We start from the raw sequence: 18971 nt of genomic DNA, 5'->3' as shown, positions 1-18971 counted from the left end.
TAACTTTTTTTATCGTTCTTACCTTTTATATCCACTCACTTCATTCAACAGACCTATAGTATAGATGTATTATACAGACAACTACCACCCTTTATTTTTCAAAGACCTCTTTCGTCTGCTTCTAAATTATTTTATGCTACTTGGCTGTGTTAACATAAGCGACACCATTGGTTGATTTTCAATGACCCAATAGAAAGTTGCATAAGGCGGTTGCGATGAGGAGATACAGTTATCAACCATTTCTCCCTCTATTGTTTTACTCTGATCTTCATTCTACCTTTCCTACTTTGCCATTATCTTTCTTATCCCACGTTTCCTGTATACGTCTTTTTATTTCTATTGCCATACTAATATCAAAACTCTCGTTCTTGTAATTGAGAAGTAACATTTTTTGCTTGCAGCTAGTCTTTAATTAGTTTCCTTTTTACTCCATTTTAAAATGAATTTCAATTCACCATTAAAGGAACAGATTTAGATTTTTTTCTTTAAATATTAGGATTCGTATTTTAAGTTTTATTTGGAAGGGGTAGTTGCAAGAATTGGATTTATGAAAATTTTTGAATTGGTTATTTAATGAAAGTTTTTAAATTAAAGGAATCATGAACTTATACCTGGTAGTTTGAGGCCTCTAGGGGCGTTTTAGGTGGGAAAGGGGGGGGGGGGTTGGTAGAAGTCGAATCCCTTCACCAATTTTATTTTATTTTTTTTTCTTTGTAGGGTGATGAGATTAGGTGAAAAGATTATAAGATTATTTTTTGGTTATTTCTACATAAAAACAATCATGTCTTTTAAGAGCTTTTATTATTTTAATTCTTTTCGCTTTTCAAGGGTTTGATGTTATAGTTACATTGAAAATCCCCAAAAAAATTTTAAATCTATAACAACTAAAAAGGCTTGTAAATAGTTTAACACATCAAATAGGTACTTTTTATGAAACTTCCCTTTTGCAAATATATATTAGTAGGAATATATTTTTTTGATGTAAAATATTCATTATTAGCCACGAATGAGAGGAAATGACTGATCAATTTATCTACACACCTTTTACTCCTCGCATTATGTACAAGTCAATATGACAGAAATACACAAATCGCATTTGCAATAATTATTTTTCTGCTAAATCCCATCCCTGAATACCTAAAAAATATTCATAATTTAATGTTTATATTCAAATAGAAATTTGAATAATGAATTACGAAAATTTGTTTTTCTCCCAAGAGGTCTTTTTCATAATATATTTTTTCAAACATATTCATGTTCTTTAAAATACATGCATATTTTATAAAATTTGGATCTTAAAGGTTTATAATGCATGAAAAAATCTTAAAAGCTGTGCAACATTTACAACGAAAAATGCAACTCATTCTTAAAAGCACAGCTTCTCTATAACTTAAAGGTACGTTCGTGCACAAAGGAAAGCAAAATGGCTGTGCTTTTCCGTTTATTGCGCTAGTAGTATAGATGTATATATAGATAACTACCTTCCTTCCTTTTTCAATGACCTTATTCGTCTGCTGATAAATTATTTTCTGCTACTTGGTTGTGTTAATACACACCACACAATAGGTTGATTTTTAATGACCCAATAGAGACTCGGCACAAGGACAGTGCAATGGGGAGATACAGTTAACCCTTTCTCCCTCTAGTGTTTTACTCTAATATTGCGCTAACTGAGTAAAAAAACATAATATTTATATTTAAAGTTATTAAGAAATCTAAAAGTTATTAAATTTTTAATTCTTTATTCCTAACAACTAATAAAAACTAAGAAGTTAATTAGAATTTTTTATTGACAATACTATTTTTAATTTTTTTCTTGGTAAGCATATTATTACTGCGCTACTGAAGGACATAATCATCCTTGTTAGATTAATGATGTTTAAAATAAAGACATATCTTAAACGTATCCTAAACTAGAGATAGTAATTTTTCACAAGACATTAAAAGATGTGTATTTATATGAAAGGATTAGACGAAAGCAAATTTAACCTTTTAGTTTGAAACAGACGCGTGTTCTATAAAGCTTTGCTTTCCATATTTCTCTTTAAGATTTCGTAGTTCATTGGTCACGAGTACATAAGATTGTAATTTATATTGGTCTCTTAATTGCTATAGATACATTTTTTTTAAATTGAGGACTTTCCTTAAATCTTTGATTTTCACAAACACTACTTTAATCTATCAGAGGGTGTACACAGGGAGGGAGGGGACATTAGACTGTTTATTACACTAGTCCCCAAAATTTGGAGTAACGTTTTCTCATTCGTTGTCTTAACAACTTTTTTGGGACTTCTATTGAATTTTGATTGGTTGGTTTATTAAGTTGAGCGTTCAAACGTTTCAGCCTAAATTGTAATCTACAGAATGTTAGTTTTGTAATTCATAATTAAGATGTACATCAATTTATAGGCCATTGTTGTATCCCTTTAGATCCTTGGGGTGTACAACTATTTATCGTCCAAAATATTATCCCCTATGTAAATATTTCATCTTTGCTTGTTGTGACTACTACAAACAAGCTTATTTATCTGAAATGTCATAACACATTTTATTTAGGATCTATGTTCATCACAGTGATGCTTTGCTCAGATTCTGCCCTGAAAAGTATCATCCATTTGATGCCAGAAACAAGGTGGGTTTTTATATAAATAATTGTAGGGCTCGGCAGCAAAGCGTCAGACGCGACTAGGCCTCAAAGGGATAGTTTCACGAAGTGCATTTAAAAAAAAATTGTGAACTGTAAGTTTTTTCTATTTTAAATAACGTAGTAGTGCATAATATAAAGTTATTGATTAAAATTAGAAGATTTGACCAGGGATTTTCCTTAAAAAATGAGTTTTTCATTTTTATTTTCAACTTTGTTGCATGTTATATATGGCAAAAACTTTTTTGTCATAAATACAACTTTAGATAGCATTTACTAGTTAATAGAACTTCAAACTTTTTATACAACAAAATACACATAACAACAAAGAATGATCAATAAAATATTTAGTATAGTACTTAGAGTAGTGATCTTTTTATATGTCTTAGTAGAATATATTAGGCATTGGATAGATATCATCGTGATAAAGAATTTTAACATTGACCTGACCAAACTTTTTTTATTTGACAATATCTAAAAAAGTTAGTGATTTGCAACATAAAGGGGGGGGTTTTTAATGCAACCATCTCGTAATCAATGATTAAATGGCACTTAGAATTCGAATTTCGATCTGAAATTGTGCATGAATAATCCTTGGTAGGTCTATTTTCCCTAAATCGAACAAAAAGTTTGAAAAGTAACGGCTGGCGGCTCAGCCGTTTAGCCGTTTTTTGCCTATTTTCAGGGCAAATTCATCATTAATTACGTAGAAATCAACTTTTTAAAACATATTTTTGGTTTAATTCATGTTAAATGATAGCAATAACAGTTTTTTAAATTTCTAGTACCAACAGCTACCGGCTAGAACCGTTTGATAAGGTTTTAGAGCGAGATAAAGTATTATGTGGAGATAGGTTTCGTGACTAATATGCTCTTAAGATAGCAAAAAAATGGGAAAACAGCTAAGCCGCCAGCCGTTAGCCGTTACTTTTCCAACTTTTTGTTCGATTTAGGGAAAATAGACCTACCAAGGATTATTCATGCACAATTTCAGATCGAAATTCGAATTCTAAGTGCCATTTAATCATTGATTACGAGATGGTTGCATTAAAAAACCTCCCCTTACATGAGAATGGTCTTTTTATATATATATATGTTGTATGGTTAGTTGGTATTTCCGCGTGAGATAATGTGTATATTGTAAGTAAACCGGACGGTTTTCTTTATTTTTTTAAAAAGAATCTATAGAAATCCTGTCCTATAAAGAACCGGACGTTATTTTTTTATGTTTTTTAAGTAACTTGTCCCAAGGGGAACCCCTGTTCAATTTTTTTATAACTCTTGTGAAATATGTGGAAAAAGATTCTCTTGTATTGGTGTTTTGGCTTTACATATTTGGAAAAAAAAGACCATTCTCATGTAATTTATGTGGCAAATCACTTTAACTTTTTTCGACATTGTCAAATAAAAAAAGTTTGGCCTGGTCAATGTTAAAAATTCTTTAACATATAATCATATCTATCCAATGCCTAATATATTCTACTAAGACATATAAAAGTTCACTACTCTAAGTACCTTAACTCTTTAAATACACTTCATAGAACTATCCCTTTAAATCAGTTTGGACGCTTGAAGAAGGATTTTTATATTTCTGGCAAATTTAGACATTCAGCTGATTATTATAAGTGTGGTTAATTTCCCTGAGGCTTACAGGCGGCTGACGCGCGGCTGCCAAGCCCTAAATAACAGGAATAGGACAATAGTAGGTAAAATAATCTTTTCTCTAGCTCTTTTAGTACTTTTGTAGGTTTAAAGTATCAAGAAAAGTAAAATGTCAATTTTGATTCAACTGTACAGCATATTGCTGTATCTTTGACTTAAACAAAGGACTTAACAGTGAACTCTTTGGTGTCATTTTAAATATCTATAATCTATAATACAAAGTAGCTTGATGTCTGTCTGTCCGTCTGAAGCTTAAGATCCGTCTGAAGCTTAAGATCTTTGTAACCGCTGAACCGAATGGGCTCTACTCTTCAGGGAATATACCTACTGGTCCTGTGGGGGTTTTTAGCTATTTTCTTGGGGGATGGGACACCCCCCCCCCCCCCCTCAAAAAAAATGATTAAAAGATTGAAAAAAAAGCGATATGGATAACCCATAAAATTATGGTTCGCAGCACCAAAATATGTTGTTTTTTTTTTAAATATGTTCGAAATAAGTGGTTGCATCTCCAATTTTTTTTTTAATTGCCTCTTGGGGCAAAGCCCCTAGAGGCTAGGGGCGAAGCCGCTAGTATCTTATAATATATCAAAAATAATATATTGACGGCCATATGCTTCTTAAGATCAACAAAACGAACAGACAAGGGAAACAGGGATAGAAATATGTACTACATACAATACAATATCCATCAATTTCCCCAAAGGCGTTTAAAATAGCTGGTACATAAATATTAGGAATAAAGAAAGGTTTATCGTTTATCTTGTTCGACATTAGAGTAAAACACTAGAGGGAGAAAGGGTTAAATAAATATATCTTCCCATCGCAACCACCTTACGCAACCTTTCTAATGGGTCATTGAAAAGGGAGGTAGTTGTCTGTATTTACATCAATACTATTGATTGATTGATTGTTCGACAATGATCTTTCCTTCGGCTTAAATTTTTTGTAAGGCTTCTTTAAGGTGAATATAAATTACCCAAAGAAACAAATATTCCTAGAATAACAACCCCTCATCCCCCCATACAAAATTTTCCTTGAGCCTTAAGTATGATAGACACATAGGTGGGGGGGGGGGGATTCCACACCCCTTTCCCCCTTATTATCACTCTTTGCCCTCTTATCTTAAGACTATTAATTCCAGTAATTGCATAATTATACATGACCAATAACAAGTACAAATGTAAACATAAAAAGCACATCAACAAAAACAAGGCACTGTTTTAGTTATAAAAGAACAGTAAACTGTTATTTTTAAAAATCCTATAAAAAGTTTTTATTTTTCGTCAGTAATACTTTTAATATGATTTTGTGTCATGAAATTAAACATATTTTTGCATCATTCTTAAGCACTTACAGAAAAATAAGTTTTTTTTAGACATACTTTAGAGTAGCCTTGCTTCATATAATAATTGTTATGTACAATGTTTAGGACAAGTATGTAGTGCATGATGATTATTTACCCTCCTGGAAAATTCCTTCATTTTCCAAGTATATGAAGGACATGGGATTCTCATTTACTGACACATTGAACGCGTATATCAGGTAAAGTACTCGTATATTGTATTTAAGTATACTAGCGGCTACGCCCCTAGATGCCCTTAAAGTTGTAAGGGGGGGGGGGAGGGAGAAAATCATCCCCCCCACTTTCAATTGTAATTAAACAAGGATGATAACATCCATAAAAGCGAAGCACTGATACTGTAGGACAAACGGACATTAACACTAGTATAGTGTCTGAACTGAATAATCAGAATATAACAGTATAAGAGTCGAAGCATAATTGTAAGTAAATTTGTTAAAAAACTGCTTGATACAGGATAATGTTTATGGACATACTTACATTTTTAGGACTTGATCAAACGGATAATTAGATTTCATAAAAATTTGTTTTTAAAAAAGTAGAAAAATCAACATGTTTAAAATGAACGTACGAACATTCTGGTAATGATTATAGAGTTGCTACGCTTGTTAAATCGTACCTAACTACTACAGGAATCACCATGCAAAGTTTGAAATCGATAGGACAATTCTAACATGCCTAAATTAACGAATAAAAGCTATCTATCTCGGACGGACCTACCCTAATTATAGAAAAGCTTCGCTTTTAAAAAGAAAAAGTTTAGGCACCCTTGTAGGAAGGGGAAACCAGAAAGTCATAAAGTGGGACTTCGCAAATATTTGTTGATGATTTCTCATGGGAGTGTGGTGGTACCCTCCCCAAAAATAGATATAAAACACTTCTTGGGACCTAAGAGAAACTACACTGTAAAGGAGAACTAAATAGGGTCTGAGGTCAGCGAGATCTTTAGGTACAGGCGGACAAATCATAAATGACAATTATGTCAATTTGGCTGCACTAACAAGCAAGGGATGACCTCTTAAAATGAAATGAACCACAGAATATTAAAAAAATATCAGCACTCAAATGAATACTAAAGTGTGTTTTTTTTATGAGAACTTTTTTGAAAGCAATTTTACCCCACTTATAGTTATCAGAATTTAATAATTAATGGCTTATTTTCTTCGTTTTTAATGCAATTAATAGAAAGACAAAAAAATATTTCAGTGTTTATTTAAAAAGTACAGTAAAATCAAAAATTCAAAACTTAAATGTCAACATCTAAAAATGGTTTTAGCACATTTTTCTTATGCTCAAATCTTCTACGTTTTCCAAGAATGGCTGCAAAACGCTTCAAAGTTAAAATATAGAGCCAAAAATGGATACAAATACTATTGGGGACATGTACTAGAACATTCCAAAGTTTGAAGGCCATATCTTTTCCAGGGAGTGAGTACTTGCCCCCACAAGTCGACTACTGAAAATCCATTTTTTTTCTTGCAAAGGGTAGAAGATTTGAGTATAAGAGAAATGCGCTGAAACCATTTTTAGATGTTGACACCTAACTTTGGAATTTTAGATTTTACTGTCTTTTTAAATAAAAACTGAAATATTTTTTTAGTGTTCTATCAATTGTCTTGAAAAACGAAGAAAATAAGCCATTAATCATTAAATTCTGATAACTATAAGTGGGGTAAAATTAGTTTTAGAAACGTTCTCATAAAAAAAAACACTGTAGATATATTTCATAGCTTCAAAGCTATAATGCTAAAAATATGCTTTTGTTACATTTTTCAAGAAAGTAAAATGTCAAGTTTCAAGTTCATAAAATAATTCATTCATACCAAAGTGCAACATTTTTTCTTCGCAATAAATTGTTATTTTTTTGTATTTGTGTACTGCTAATAATGAATATGTATACAATATAAAATATATGCAGAATAAAAAATGGTGTTGATCCTTTATAATATACTCTATACAACCATACAAAAGATGATGATATAGAGGGGGGATTGAATAAGTAATACCCCCCCCCCCTTCTCATTAAAATAAAAGAAAATACGCCTATGACATTAAAAAAAAAATAGCAACTACAAATTGTGCCTAATATCCATTTTAGATTATGTTTAATTTTAAAACTTATTAACAAATATAACTTTCTGAGATATGCAAGAGCTTACAGAATTCCTTTATAGAAAATTTTAAGTCCTATTACAATAATTCCCCCCCCCCCCCCCCTACCCACTTCTCCAAAAATACCAACTACGCCCTTTCACCATAATATATGTATTTTCTTTTTATGCATCATGTTGTTTACTATAAGCATCATTCATTTTTACCATGTCAATACTTCTCCTCTTCCATTAGAACTAGTTTTATTCTCCACACAATCTACCCAACACCACCTGTCAGTACAATCAAGATATTTTAACACATGAAAAAATTACCTAGCAGCTATAAGGGATAGTTGCATGAAGTGCAAGTATACCATCAGCCATATTTAATTTTGTATTATACTAATTAACAAACATTTATACATCACTAAATTAGCCGTTATGCTGTATTTGTGAACATAAGCCAGCTGTATAATTTGCATATATCACAAGAATACAATTTTCAAGTCTTTATATTTTTAAACTACGTGGTAGAAAATTGAAATTATTTCAAATATATGCCCTATAAATTTAGTTTAAACCATTGAACAGGAATAAGTATGTAGTTCACCTAATCTATACTTTACAAAGTTATTAATCCAACAGGAGCTAATACATAACCTTAACTAGGCAAATTCATTTTTGTGAGTGTTTAGTTCAAAATTTATGCTTACAAATTTAATTTATGTTAGCCAGGAAGGAAGGGGATATTGTTTATCGTAATTGGAGATGTAGATCAATTTATCGTCTATTATCTCTGATGTTAGCAACCCATTTGATTCTGGAGGGGGAAGGGGGGGGGGAGGGCGGGCTAATTTCTCACAATTGACTAGGATTTTAAAAAATATTGGTTTTAGTTATTTTTTATAACTCAAAGTGAATTTACAGATTAAAAATGTATATATCATATTTTATTAAAGTTCATTTTATGGATTGTTTTACAAAGATCAAGTACCTTTTTTCGTCTTGTTTGCTTTAAGGTATACTGTGTACCCTTTCATATATATAATTATAGTGGTAATGGTTTTTAGCGAGGAAAAATAGAACAATTTCTTATGGTCAATAATCAAAATATATTTATATCCAAATGCATACTATTATAATACATTGATTTTAGTCTTGTTTTAAGATTGCTTTTGTATAAATGAATCGTTTTCTTCATTTAAAACTTGCTTGATAATCCAATAATCCTATTGTTAAAAACAACATGATTTTGCTTCTTATTGCTCCGCTTATTATGGTTATCCTTATTTAATATTAAAATTAACGGCTTCGCCTCAAAGATGGGAGAGGTATTTAATTCAGGCAACATATTTTTTGTTTTGATAATAAAATATTTCCACAAAATCACCAATATCTAAAGATACACATATATAACCCAAAATGCTTGTTAATGCAATAAAATCTTAATTTGCTTTTGTAATGCTAGGTATACATTTAACATAATATTAACATTAAATACAATTTTAGAAGTATAGGAAAAGACCCTGAGAAAATATGGCAAGAAATGTATTCAACAATTTCTGAGGTATGCAAAAAATTTATGTCATTTTATTTTTCTTGTCTTTTGAAAACATATCTTAATAATACATTTTTTATAAAACAAAGTAGAATTATGTCTGGGTGAAATCAAAGATCTCGGAGACCACCGAAACCGATTGCCATTGTGATTTTAGGTCGATTTTTCATAATGTTCACGAATAAAAAACTCTTAATCTTAAACAAAAAATTGTTAATGTTAGTATGGCATTATCGTAGTATTAATGTTCGCTTATCCAACTGTTTAATTTGATGAGCTTTACTTTTATGTATGTTGCCATCCTTGTTCAATGAAGACAAAAGAGTAATATAAGAAAAGTTTGCTTCATTTGCTGTATGTCTTAAGTTACAATAGGTCTAGTTAATGCAAGGCTTTTAGAGCATATAAACTAAGTGTATATATTCATTAAATCTGCTTGTCTGCTGGTCTGCTCTAGGTCATAATGTTAACACTCATTCAGCTTGTCGTGGGACATACTCTGGTTATATCGTATAATGAAATCGTTATAATGAAATTAGACATACTTTTATTTATAACTAAACTGCGAACCAAAAAAATAGGCAAATCTGAATTTTAAGAATAGCAGCTTTATTATTCATTTTGGATAATTTTACTTTTGGTCACTAGTTTCCACAGTTCATTTTTTATTAATCGGCACCAATGAATCACAAGATCTCAAAAACAGCATTTGAGGGAAATACGGGTGAACCAAAAAAGATATGCAAATCCAAAACAAAACAATAAAAAAGCGATTTTTTTTTACTTTTCTCCTTTTTTAAAGATTTATTCTGATAAATTAACAATTTTTTAAGGGATTTATGCATTAATTATTATGAAATATAGTGTAAGGTAGAAAAAAATGATTTTTCTTTATAAGAAATATTTTTTTTTAAAAATTTGACCCCTATCACTTTAGAGGACAGCTGCTGACCTCCAGTCTTATGGATGAAGCTAAGTACATGTTAAAAATAAAAATTACCCTCAAAAGTATACAAAAATGTTTTTTGATATAAAAAAAATCCATTTTAAAATCTAAATTTCGAGAATGATGACATTAAAGATGCCCCTACTGGTGGAAATGGTGAGCCAAGTGTTGTCAAAGTTCATGCCCATGATGACAACTTATATATTGAACTATGGTCCAATTTTTGTATTCATATCAATCTCCAATGTAGCCTACTGCCAAGAAATATAAACATCCTCTAAAAACTACAGTAATTACCTTATGAATTGGAGTAATTAAAAATGCAATTTTTTTCTTCTTTAATACTGCTTGGCTGGAGGCTGCTATGAATACAAAAATTGGACCATAGTTCAATATATAAGTTGTCATCATGGGCATGCACTTTGATAACATTTGGCTCACCATCACTACCCGTAGGAGCATCTTAAAGGCCATCACCCTTAAAATCAAGAATTTAAAATGGATTTTTTAACACATCACAAAACATTTTTGTGATACTTTTGAGGGTAATTTTTAACTTTAACATGTATTTAGCTTCATCCATAAGACTTGAGGTCAGCAACTGTCCTCTAAAGTAAGTGATAGAGGTCGAATTTCTTTTTTCTAATATTTCTTATTTAGAAAAATTATTAATTTCTACCTTATACTATATTTCATAATAACTAAAGCATAAATCCCTTTAAATATCATTAATTTATCAGAATCAATCTTTAGAAGAGAAGATAAGTAAAAAAAAAAATCACTTTTCTGTTGATTTGTTTTGGATTTGCATATCTTTTTGGTTCACCAGTTTTTTCCCCAAATGCTGGTTTTGAGATCTTGTGCATCATTGGTGCTGATTAATAAAAAATTAACGGTGGAAACATGTAACCAAAAGATGCATCTACATTTCATATTTACAGTAAAATCATCCTAAATGAATAATAAAGCTGCTATTCTGAAAATTTAGATTTGCCTATTTTTTTGGTTCGCAGTTTATTAGTCTAAATAGAATGTTAAAGATTTCGTGATTTTTTGTGCTTTAACAAATAAAACATTTAAAGTCCAGCTATTACGTACAATTAAATTATATATACAAACTGCTTTAACTTTTTAAAAAAATTTTAAGGTGTACCTAAAGCACGAGGACCTGTTTATCAAGGCCGTGTCACACTACCCCCACAAGGACGCTTTCTTCGAGATGGTCAGGTAAAAGAATTATGCTAACTTGAATAACCTCTAGAAGAAGGGTAAACCACTACTATGTCTTAAGATCACCAGATCAAAGAACCTTTAATCAGATAGATCACATCTGTATATCTAGACGTTTTAAAGGTTCTCTCCTTGATGTCAGGGTTGAAAGAGGACCTGATGTTAATTCAGACCATTATCTTCTATCTTCTAAAGTTCGGCTTAGATTTAAAAAGCAGGACACAAAGCCTAACCCCAGGAAAAAGTATAATTTAACAACCCTTCAAAACTCTGAAAAGCTACAAGAGTTTAAGCTCACTCTAAAGAACAGATTTGAGTTGTTGACTCTTCAAGAGGATGATGGAGTTGAAGATATTTGGCAAGGTATCAAAAAAGTTTATAATGATACTAGCCAAGAAAAATTAGGTTTTAAAAAGGCTAACCAAAAGCCATGGATCACTCAAAGATCCATTGATCTCATGGATCAAAGAAGAGAGGTAAGACAAAAGACACTCTCCAGAAACTCTCCAGAAGATAAAGACCTGTATAAGATGCTCAGCAGGGAAATCCAAAGAAGTGTCAGAATTGACAAAAAAGAACGCTGGGAAAACCTTGCTATGCAAGCAGAAAATGCTTTTAATCAAAATAGAATGAAAGATGTCTATGAGATTACTAAGAGCATTGCAGGTAAAGTACACAAATCAGGATCACACATCAGGGACAAGGATGGTTCACTCCTTAAAACTGATGAAGATATTCTAAATAGATGGGCAGAGCACTTCACTGAACTGCTGAATCTTCCAGTTCCAGAGGAAGAAACTGAGATTCCACCCTCAGATGCACTTGACATTGACTGTCGAGCGCCAAATCTATTGGAAATCAAGGAGGCCATTAAAAGTTTGAAAAATAACAAGGCCGCTGGATCTGATAACATCCCAGCTGAGGTCATAAAAGCAGACCTAGATACATCTGCTGAGGCATTCCTACCTCTGATCACAAAGATATGGAATGATGAGTTATGCCCAGAGGACTGGAAGAATGGACATATCTCAATACTAGCCAAAAAAGGAGACTTGACCCAATGTGGAAACTACAGAGGGATAATGCTCCTTTCAGTACCTGGCCGTATCCTAAGTAAGATTCTTCTTAATAGAATAAAGAAGAAGGTTAATGAAAAGCTAAGACCTAATCAGGCTGGATTTAGACCAAACCGTTCCACTATTGATCAGATAACCTCTCTAAGAATCATCATAGAGCAATCCAAGGAATGGAACTCTGAGCTTTTTGTAAACTTCATTGACTACAAAAAAGCATTTGATTCTTTAGACAGAAGATCTCTCTGGAAAATCTGCCGACACTATGGCATTCCAGAAAAGATAATCAATATCATTAAAGCTATCTATCATAAAGGAGGTGGAAATGTAATGTATAAAGGTAAACTATCAACCTTTTTTGAGATTGTAACAGGCGTCAGACAAGGATGCCTTCTTTCTCCCTTCCTTTTCCTCCTTGCCATTGACTGGATCATGAAGAACTGTGAAAGTAATGATGGCATTCGCTGGGAGCTATTTGGCAATCCCAAATATTTAGGAGATCTGGACTTTGCTGATGATATCGCTTTGTTAACAAGCAATAGAAGTCAAATGCAAAGAAGGACTAACAGGATAGCTGAAACTTCCAAGAAAGTTGGACTAGAAATAAATGTTCCTAAAACCAAAATACTCAGATTAAATGCAAATTCCCAAGAACCAATTACTATTGGAGACCAAATTCTTGAGGATGTAGATTGTTTTGAGTATCTTGGAAGTAAAATTGATGAAGCTGGAGGCACTTTAACAGATGTTAAAGCTAGAATTAACAAATCTAGGACAGCCTTTGCCAGCCTGAACAAAATTTGGAATTCCAACAACATCTCCATAAAGACCAAGTTAAGACTGTTCAAGTCAAATGTTCTCTCTGTTTTGCTGTATGGGGCTGAAACTTGGTTCCTAAACACAACAGTGGTCTCCAAGCTACAGACATATGTCAATAAATGTCTAAGGAGAATCCACAAGATCTTTTGGCCAAATAAGATCACAAATGCTGAGCTTCTAGAGCGCAGTGATATGTCAGACATTAAACTGACAATAAAACAGAGAAAATGGAGATTGCTGGGGCACACTCTAAGGAAAGGGCATGATGATATAACCAATCAAGCCTTGACTTGGAACCCCCACGTAGGAAAGAGGAAACCAGGTAGACCAAAAACAACCTGGAGGAGGGAACTCTTAAGTGAACTGAAAGAAAAGAAAATTCCATCTTTCAGCAATGCCTCAAAACGTGCCCAAAAAAAGGAAGATTGGAGAACCATTGTGCATGGCCTACGTTCTGCCGAGAACTAAAAGGCAATGATGATGATGATGTCTTAATTAAGTATATCTAGACCATAACTGGTTTAGTGAATTGCATGATCATGTCTCCATCGCCCAAAAGACAACAAACACTTTGATTTCACTACCTAGTGTACAGTTCCCAATTGAAAATGATGATTAGAACAATACACAGGACTAGTGTTGAATAGAGACTATCCACAAAAAAACACACACACAGCTAAAAAGCTTCAATAAATAAGAGCTTCTTAAAAGGAAAAAAATAACCAAAATTGCAACCTTGAACCTTGAAACGTTGTCATAAAATTAAATATATTACCAATTTGTCTGTAATTAATGGTTCCTTTGTAATGTTTAGGTTTGATTTTGTGCTGGATGAGGACTTGAATGTTTACCTGATGGAGGCCAACATGTCACCAAATCTGTCCTCCGCCCATTTTCCACCAAACAGGTAAATTATAAAAACTTAAATTTTAAATTTACCTTTTGAAATTAGGAAAATTTATTAAAGAAAATTAATTTTTAAATATTTGATATTTAATTTTATACTTTTACAAAATCTTTCTTTATAATAAAGAACTTTCTTTAAAAAAAAAACACTTTGGATATAGTCCCTTTCGTGGCAACGCACCTTAAGGGGCGATTCTTAGTATTTTTTACACTAGCTTTCCTCCTATTTCTAGCTTTTCGAGGCCAATTGCCTTATTTTGTGGGGCAATTACCTAACCCAATATAACCTAACCTAAAATAACCTATAAAAAGCCATTTAAAAATACGACGAATCGCCCCTAAAGTGGCGTTGCCACGAAAGGAACTATTCCCAACACATTTGGCTTTTTGTGTCTAATTAATTGTGTCTTTTTTTTTGTGTAACTAATTATTAAAATTACACGAAAAAAGCTTTATTGGAAGACTAGTTTCAGAGTTATTCTAAATTTGTGGACTTCCAAGCAACGACTTTTGACGGGTAAAATCTCTTGGCGAAGTTTAGTACTTTTTCTGTACTAACTGCTAGAAATATTAATCTCCTCTGATCTTAATATGCCTGGCTTATTATTTTAAAGGTCTAAAGGCGCATTTAAAGTTTAAACCTTATCTCTGAATAAAATAATTTTTATTGAGAAAAATAATTTTGTCTATAGGTTGTTGTACGAACAAGTAGTACATTCAGTTCTCAGATTAGTTGGTGTGGTTCAAGGATCAATAAGGTAGACATTTTATAAAGACTATTTAGGTATTAAATCATGTTAAATTTTGCCTTTTTGTTAAAATTGTACAATTTTTCATGCTATTTGTGGTTGACACAACATCAAATTTCCGAATTTACCGCTATAATGAACCAATCCCTACAAAAGAACAGAAAGCAATTTGTTATCAGACGAAAGGGTTAAGTAGTTGGATTATTTTTTTTACATATTTCATTGGGCTTTTTGAAGTGATCTAATTCTAGATGTATTTTTTTAACGACCACCTTTTCATTTTTTTTTATGATAGCAAATCTTTTTATTGTTTTTAGATATGACCTGCTACATCCAGCAAACGACGAAGCCAAAGACATGATTGTGGCTACTAAAGATATTTTAGTGTTCCCTGAACTTTGCTCCAGTGATAAGTGTTCAGGTAGATATGTTGTACATTACAATCTGTTATAGAGTAGATGCGCTACTAACAATGATGATAACGTTATATAGCAGTAAAGTTGTTGCAAATATATTATTTTAGTATGTATATATTAGGTTGCTAATAAACTTCTCAGATATTGGTTAATACGTTTCTCCTTGGTCAGGAGGGGGAATAAAGTCAAAAGGCGGGAAGAAACATTTTATCAGGGTATGCGAGGATCTCCCACAATATTCATGTATTCTACAACCATTTTTTTAGAATTCAGAACAAACATTTAATATTTAAATGGAAAACTTTAGAATTATTTCCTTTTTACATATTCATTTCATTTAATGGTGTCAGATACCCAGTAGTCCGAGAATGAAAGCGAGTTAAAAAAAAAGTACAAGGATAAATAACCACCAAAAACTACTGTTTCTAAAAGTTGAACTAAAATTAGGTTATAAAAATATTTTTGTTTTAGTACATTTTTAGTAAATACTTAGACCTTTTAAAAATTACTTTTAAAACTCGAGAAACCCCCATAAGTACACAATCAGACCCTGGTATTTCTTGGGATACATTTTTAACTTATTAATGCTTTAACTTTTTAGTACTTTCTAAATAGTTCATTTTTATTTAGGTGTAAACTCCTGTGATATAACCGAGTGTAATCTATGCCTGCCATGTTTATCAAAACAGGATATTCTGGAATTCAAGCGTGCCTGGTTAGAACAGGTAATAATTGTCATACAATATTACAATCTTAACAACTTTAACAATATGCAAAAAAAAGATTTATTTATTTTTACAAGCAAACTATTGTTTTGGGTTTCAGAACAAACGTCGGAGTGGACAAACGCAACAGTGTCTAAAATATTAAGTTAATTCAGTATTTATATATGTACAAGTTAGGTTAAGCTAAGTTATGAATATACAAATAAGCCTCCGCAGGGTTTAGGCATTAAAAAAACATACAAGATGGTTTTAAATAGGTTAGGTTAAGTGTATACTCCGACGTTTGTCACTCCTGCGTATTCCAATGACCTTGTTTTATTCTTGGCCTTGCATAAGGATGCTATTTTAGGCAGGGACAAAAAACAAGGATAGGGTGAATGCCTTGACATAAGGCCGAACAAAACTTATCATCATGCACTGAGATTAAAATTTAAGATTTAAAGATCAATTAAGACTACCTAAAAATTTAGAATTCACAAAAAGTTATGTTTTTAAATTTTATAACATTTAAGTTCTAGCATACTGAGTGCAGGTGCTGTTAAATGTAGTGAGACTACTGCATTTACTGACAGACGAACAAAAATGCTCTAGTTAAAGAGTTGATTCGCAACTATTAATATTCAGGTATATGAAGGGATAAGACAATGGCCGATAAATTGATGTACATTCCCAATGATGACACACAAAATTACCCCTTCTGTAGACTAAATAAGTAGTTGAAACGTTTGAACACTCAACTTAATGGATCAACCAAATAAAATTCACTGAAGTTCCCAAAGTTGTTCAGCCAACGAATAAAAAGACATTAATTAACTTTGGGGACTAGTGTAATGAACAGCCTATTTTCCTCACTCTCTCTGATTAATAAGACTGTTTGTCCAGGTTAACAGACATGCAACGCGTAGAATCTTTCCGCTACCAGTGAATACCTCCCGCCAGACTGGGAACAATCCAACCACAAGTTTTCATCACGGGCCGGGGGGAGTGAAGCTCTCCCAAACTAACCAACGGATGGCAAGGTGGTTCCAGGGCAAGTGTGATATGGATGTGAATTGGTGTAATTAATAATTCCAATAAATATGTCAAAGCTGGGTGTTCACTGAAATGATTTGTGATTACTAAGCTATATAAATTGGAAAGATTTTTAACGAATATAATAGATTTGAAATCTGCATACAATTTTAAGGAATTTTTATAAAATTCGTTTTTTGTATAATTCTTTATCTATAAGCGCAAATACAAATTAAGTTAAATAATTTTGACATCTGTGATTGGTGGATTGAAAACTATCTGCGCCCTGATTGGAGAAGCTTAAGTGACGTACATCATTCAACCAATTAGAGCGCAGGTAGTTTCCAATCCACCTATCCTATTAGTCCAAATTTATTAACTTAAATTGGATTTGCGCTTTTAAATAATGAATTATATAAAAAACGAATTTTATAAAAAATCCTTAAAATTTTATGCAGATTTCAAATCTATTATATTCGTTAAAATTCTTTTCAATTTTTATAGCTTAGTGATTACCCATGATTAAGTGCCCACCTCCTTATATTTTAATTAAATTGAAAATAAAGGGTTGGATGTTAGGTCTTCTTCCTTTGTCTAAACCTGTTGAGCTACATTGTACTCATTTTTACCAAACCTAATGTAAATCAATAAACCATTAAGCAATATGCCCCCCCCCCCTCTCTTTTTTTCTTGTTTCATATAAAGCCTTTAAATTCTGTTTTTAAAGAGAACTATAGTTTAGTTAAGACATAATTTGAAGAAAAAAAACTTTGTACAAATATTAGTATAGATAACATTTATCAACTTTATGTGAATGTAACTATTACTTATGTTAAAATACACAGCGCAATCTTTACTTTCATACCCATTAGGGTGGGCCCATTTCACCATTTTTTTAGATTTTACTGTTATCATAAGTTGTGGAAGTCATATATATGTATGGTAAGCCCCATTCAAGTTTCAAAAGTGACTTGGCTTCTATGGCTACCGGCGCGCGGGGGGTATAAATAGTACCCACCCCCTTATAAAACCAAAAATTTGAATTCCTTCAAACACAGGCATATTGCATATCAATATGACCGCATTGAAATGCTGATTACGAATCTGAAAGTCGTTTTGAAAAATATTGCTCCTAGTTCGAATAAGATCTCATTAAGTACCTAAAACCAGCTGATTTGGTCAAAATTGTTCATTTTAGTAGGTTTTTTGAAAATCATTTCAGACTGAATCAATATTTTTCAAAACGATTTTCAGATCTGTAATCAGCATTTCAATGCGGTCATTTTGATATGCAACATGCCTTTGCTTGAAGGAATTTAAATTTTTGGTTTTATAAGGGGGCGGGCACATCTTACACCCCCCGCGCGCCCGTTGTTTTTGGATTAAAAAACCTCTTTCAAGTTTTACAGGGTTTTATATTGGCCCAGTAACCCTTGCCAATGTCTACTAATGTGAAATTCCGAAATCGACCCACCCTAATACCCATCAAATTTCTTTTTTATAGAAGTTTTAGAATGAAAAAATATGATTTTAAGTATTTTCATATCTGACTTAATAGATGAATTTCAAAAGACTAGACTAATCTATTGTGCCTTTTTAAAGAAAATTGTTATTAATTTTACATTTTTATATCTTATAAATATACCTATTATATAGTTAATATTAAGTCTTTTACTGTGATAAATATTTTGGTAAATATTATTTTTGTTTTATTGTATCATTATCTAAAATTAAAAGGATGTTGTCTTCCAAGATCTTGCTATCTTCAAGACCTAGGGA

General features: G+C 31.9%; 1 protein-coding gene across 1 annotated transcript in view; it reads left to right on the top strand.

Annotated features, from left to right (window-relative positions):
• TTLL15 (tubulin tyrosine ligase-like 15) overlaps window positions 1-18888 on the top strand; it is a 44326-nt gene extending 25438 nt beyond the window's left edge. Inside the window, exons 10-19 of the mRNA XM_080171678.1 lie at window positions 2557-2632; window positions 5736-5848; window positions 9269-9326; window positions 11411-11490; window positions 14200-14292; window positions 14984-15049; window positions 15358-15461; window positions 16087-16181; window positions 17064-17211; window positions 18751-18888. Coding sequence (XP_080027804.1) covers window positions 2557-2632; window positions 5736-5848; window positions 9269-9326; window positions 11411-11490; window positions 14200-14292; window positions 14984-15049; window positions 15358-15461; window positions 16087-16181; window positions 17064-17211; window positions 18751-18848 — 931 coding nt within the window. The 3' untranslated portion in view covers window positions 18849-18888. The remainder of the gene's footprint in view (window positions 1-2556; window positions 2633-5735; window positions 5849-9268; window positions 9327-11410; window positions 11491-14199; window positions 14293-14983; window positions 15050-15357; window positions 15462-16086; window positions 16182-17063; window positions 17212-18750) is intronic.
• Window positions 18889-18971: the final 83 nt, after the last annotated feature.

The sequence above is a fragment of the Acartia tonsa genome, chromosome 1, assembly GCF_053477335.1.
Source record: "Acartia tonsa isolate MP-2025a chromosome 1, ASM5347733v1, whole genome shotgun sequence".
In the NCBI taxonomy this organism is placed as follows: domain Eukaryota; kingdom Metazoa; phylum Arthropoda; class Copepoda; order Calanoida; family Acartiidae; genus Acartia; species Acartia tonsa.
Note: the sequence above shows the minus strand (reverse complement) of the source record. Positions and strands in the feature narration are given on the sequence as shown.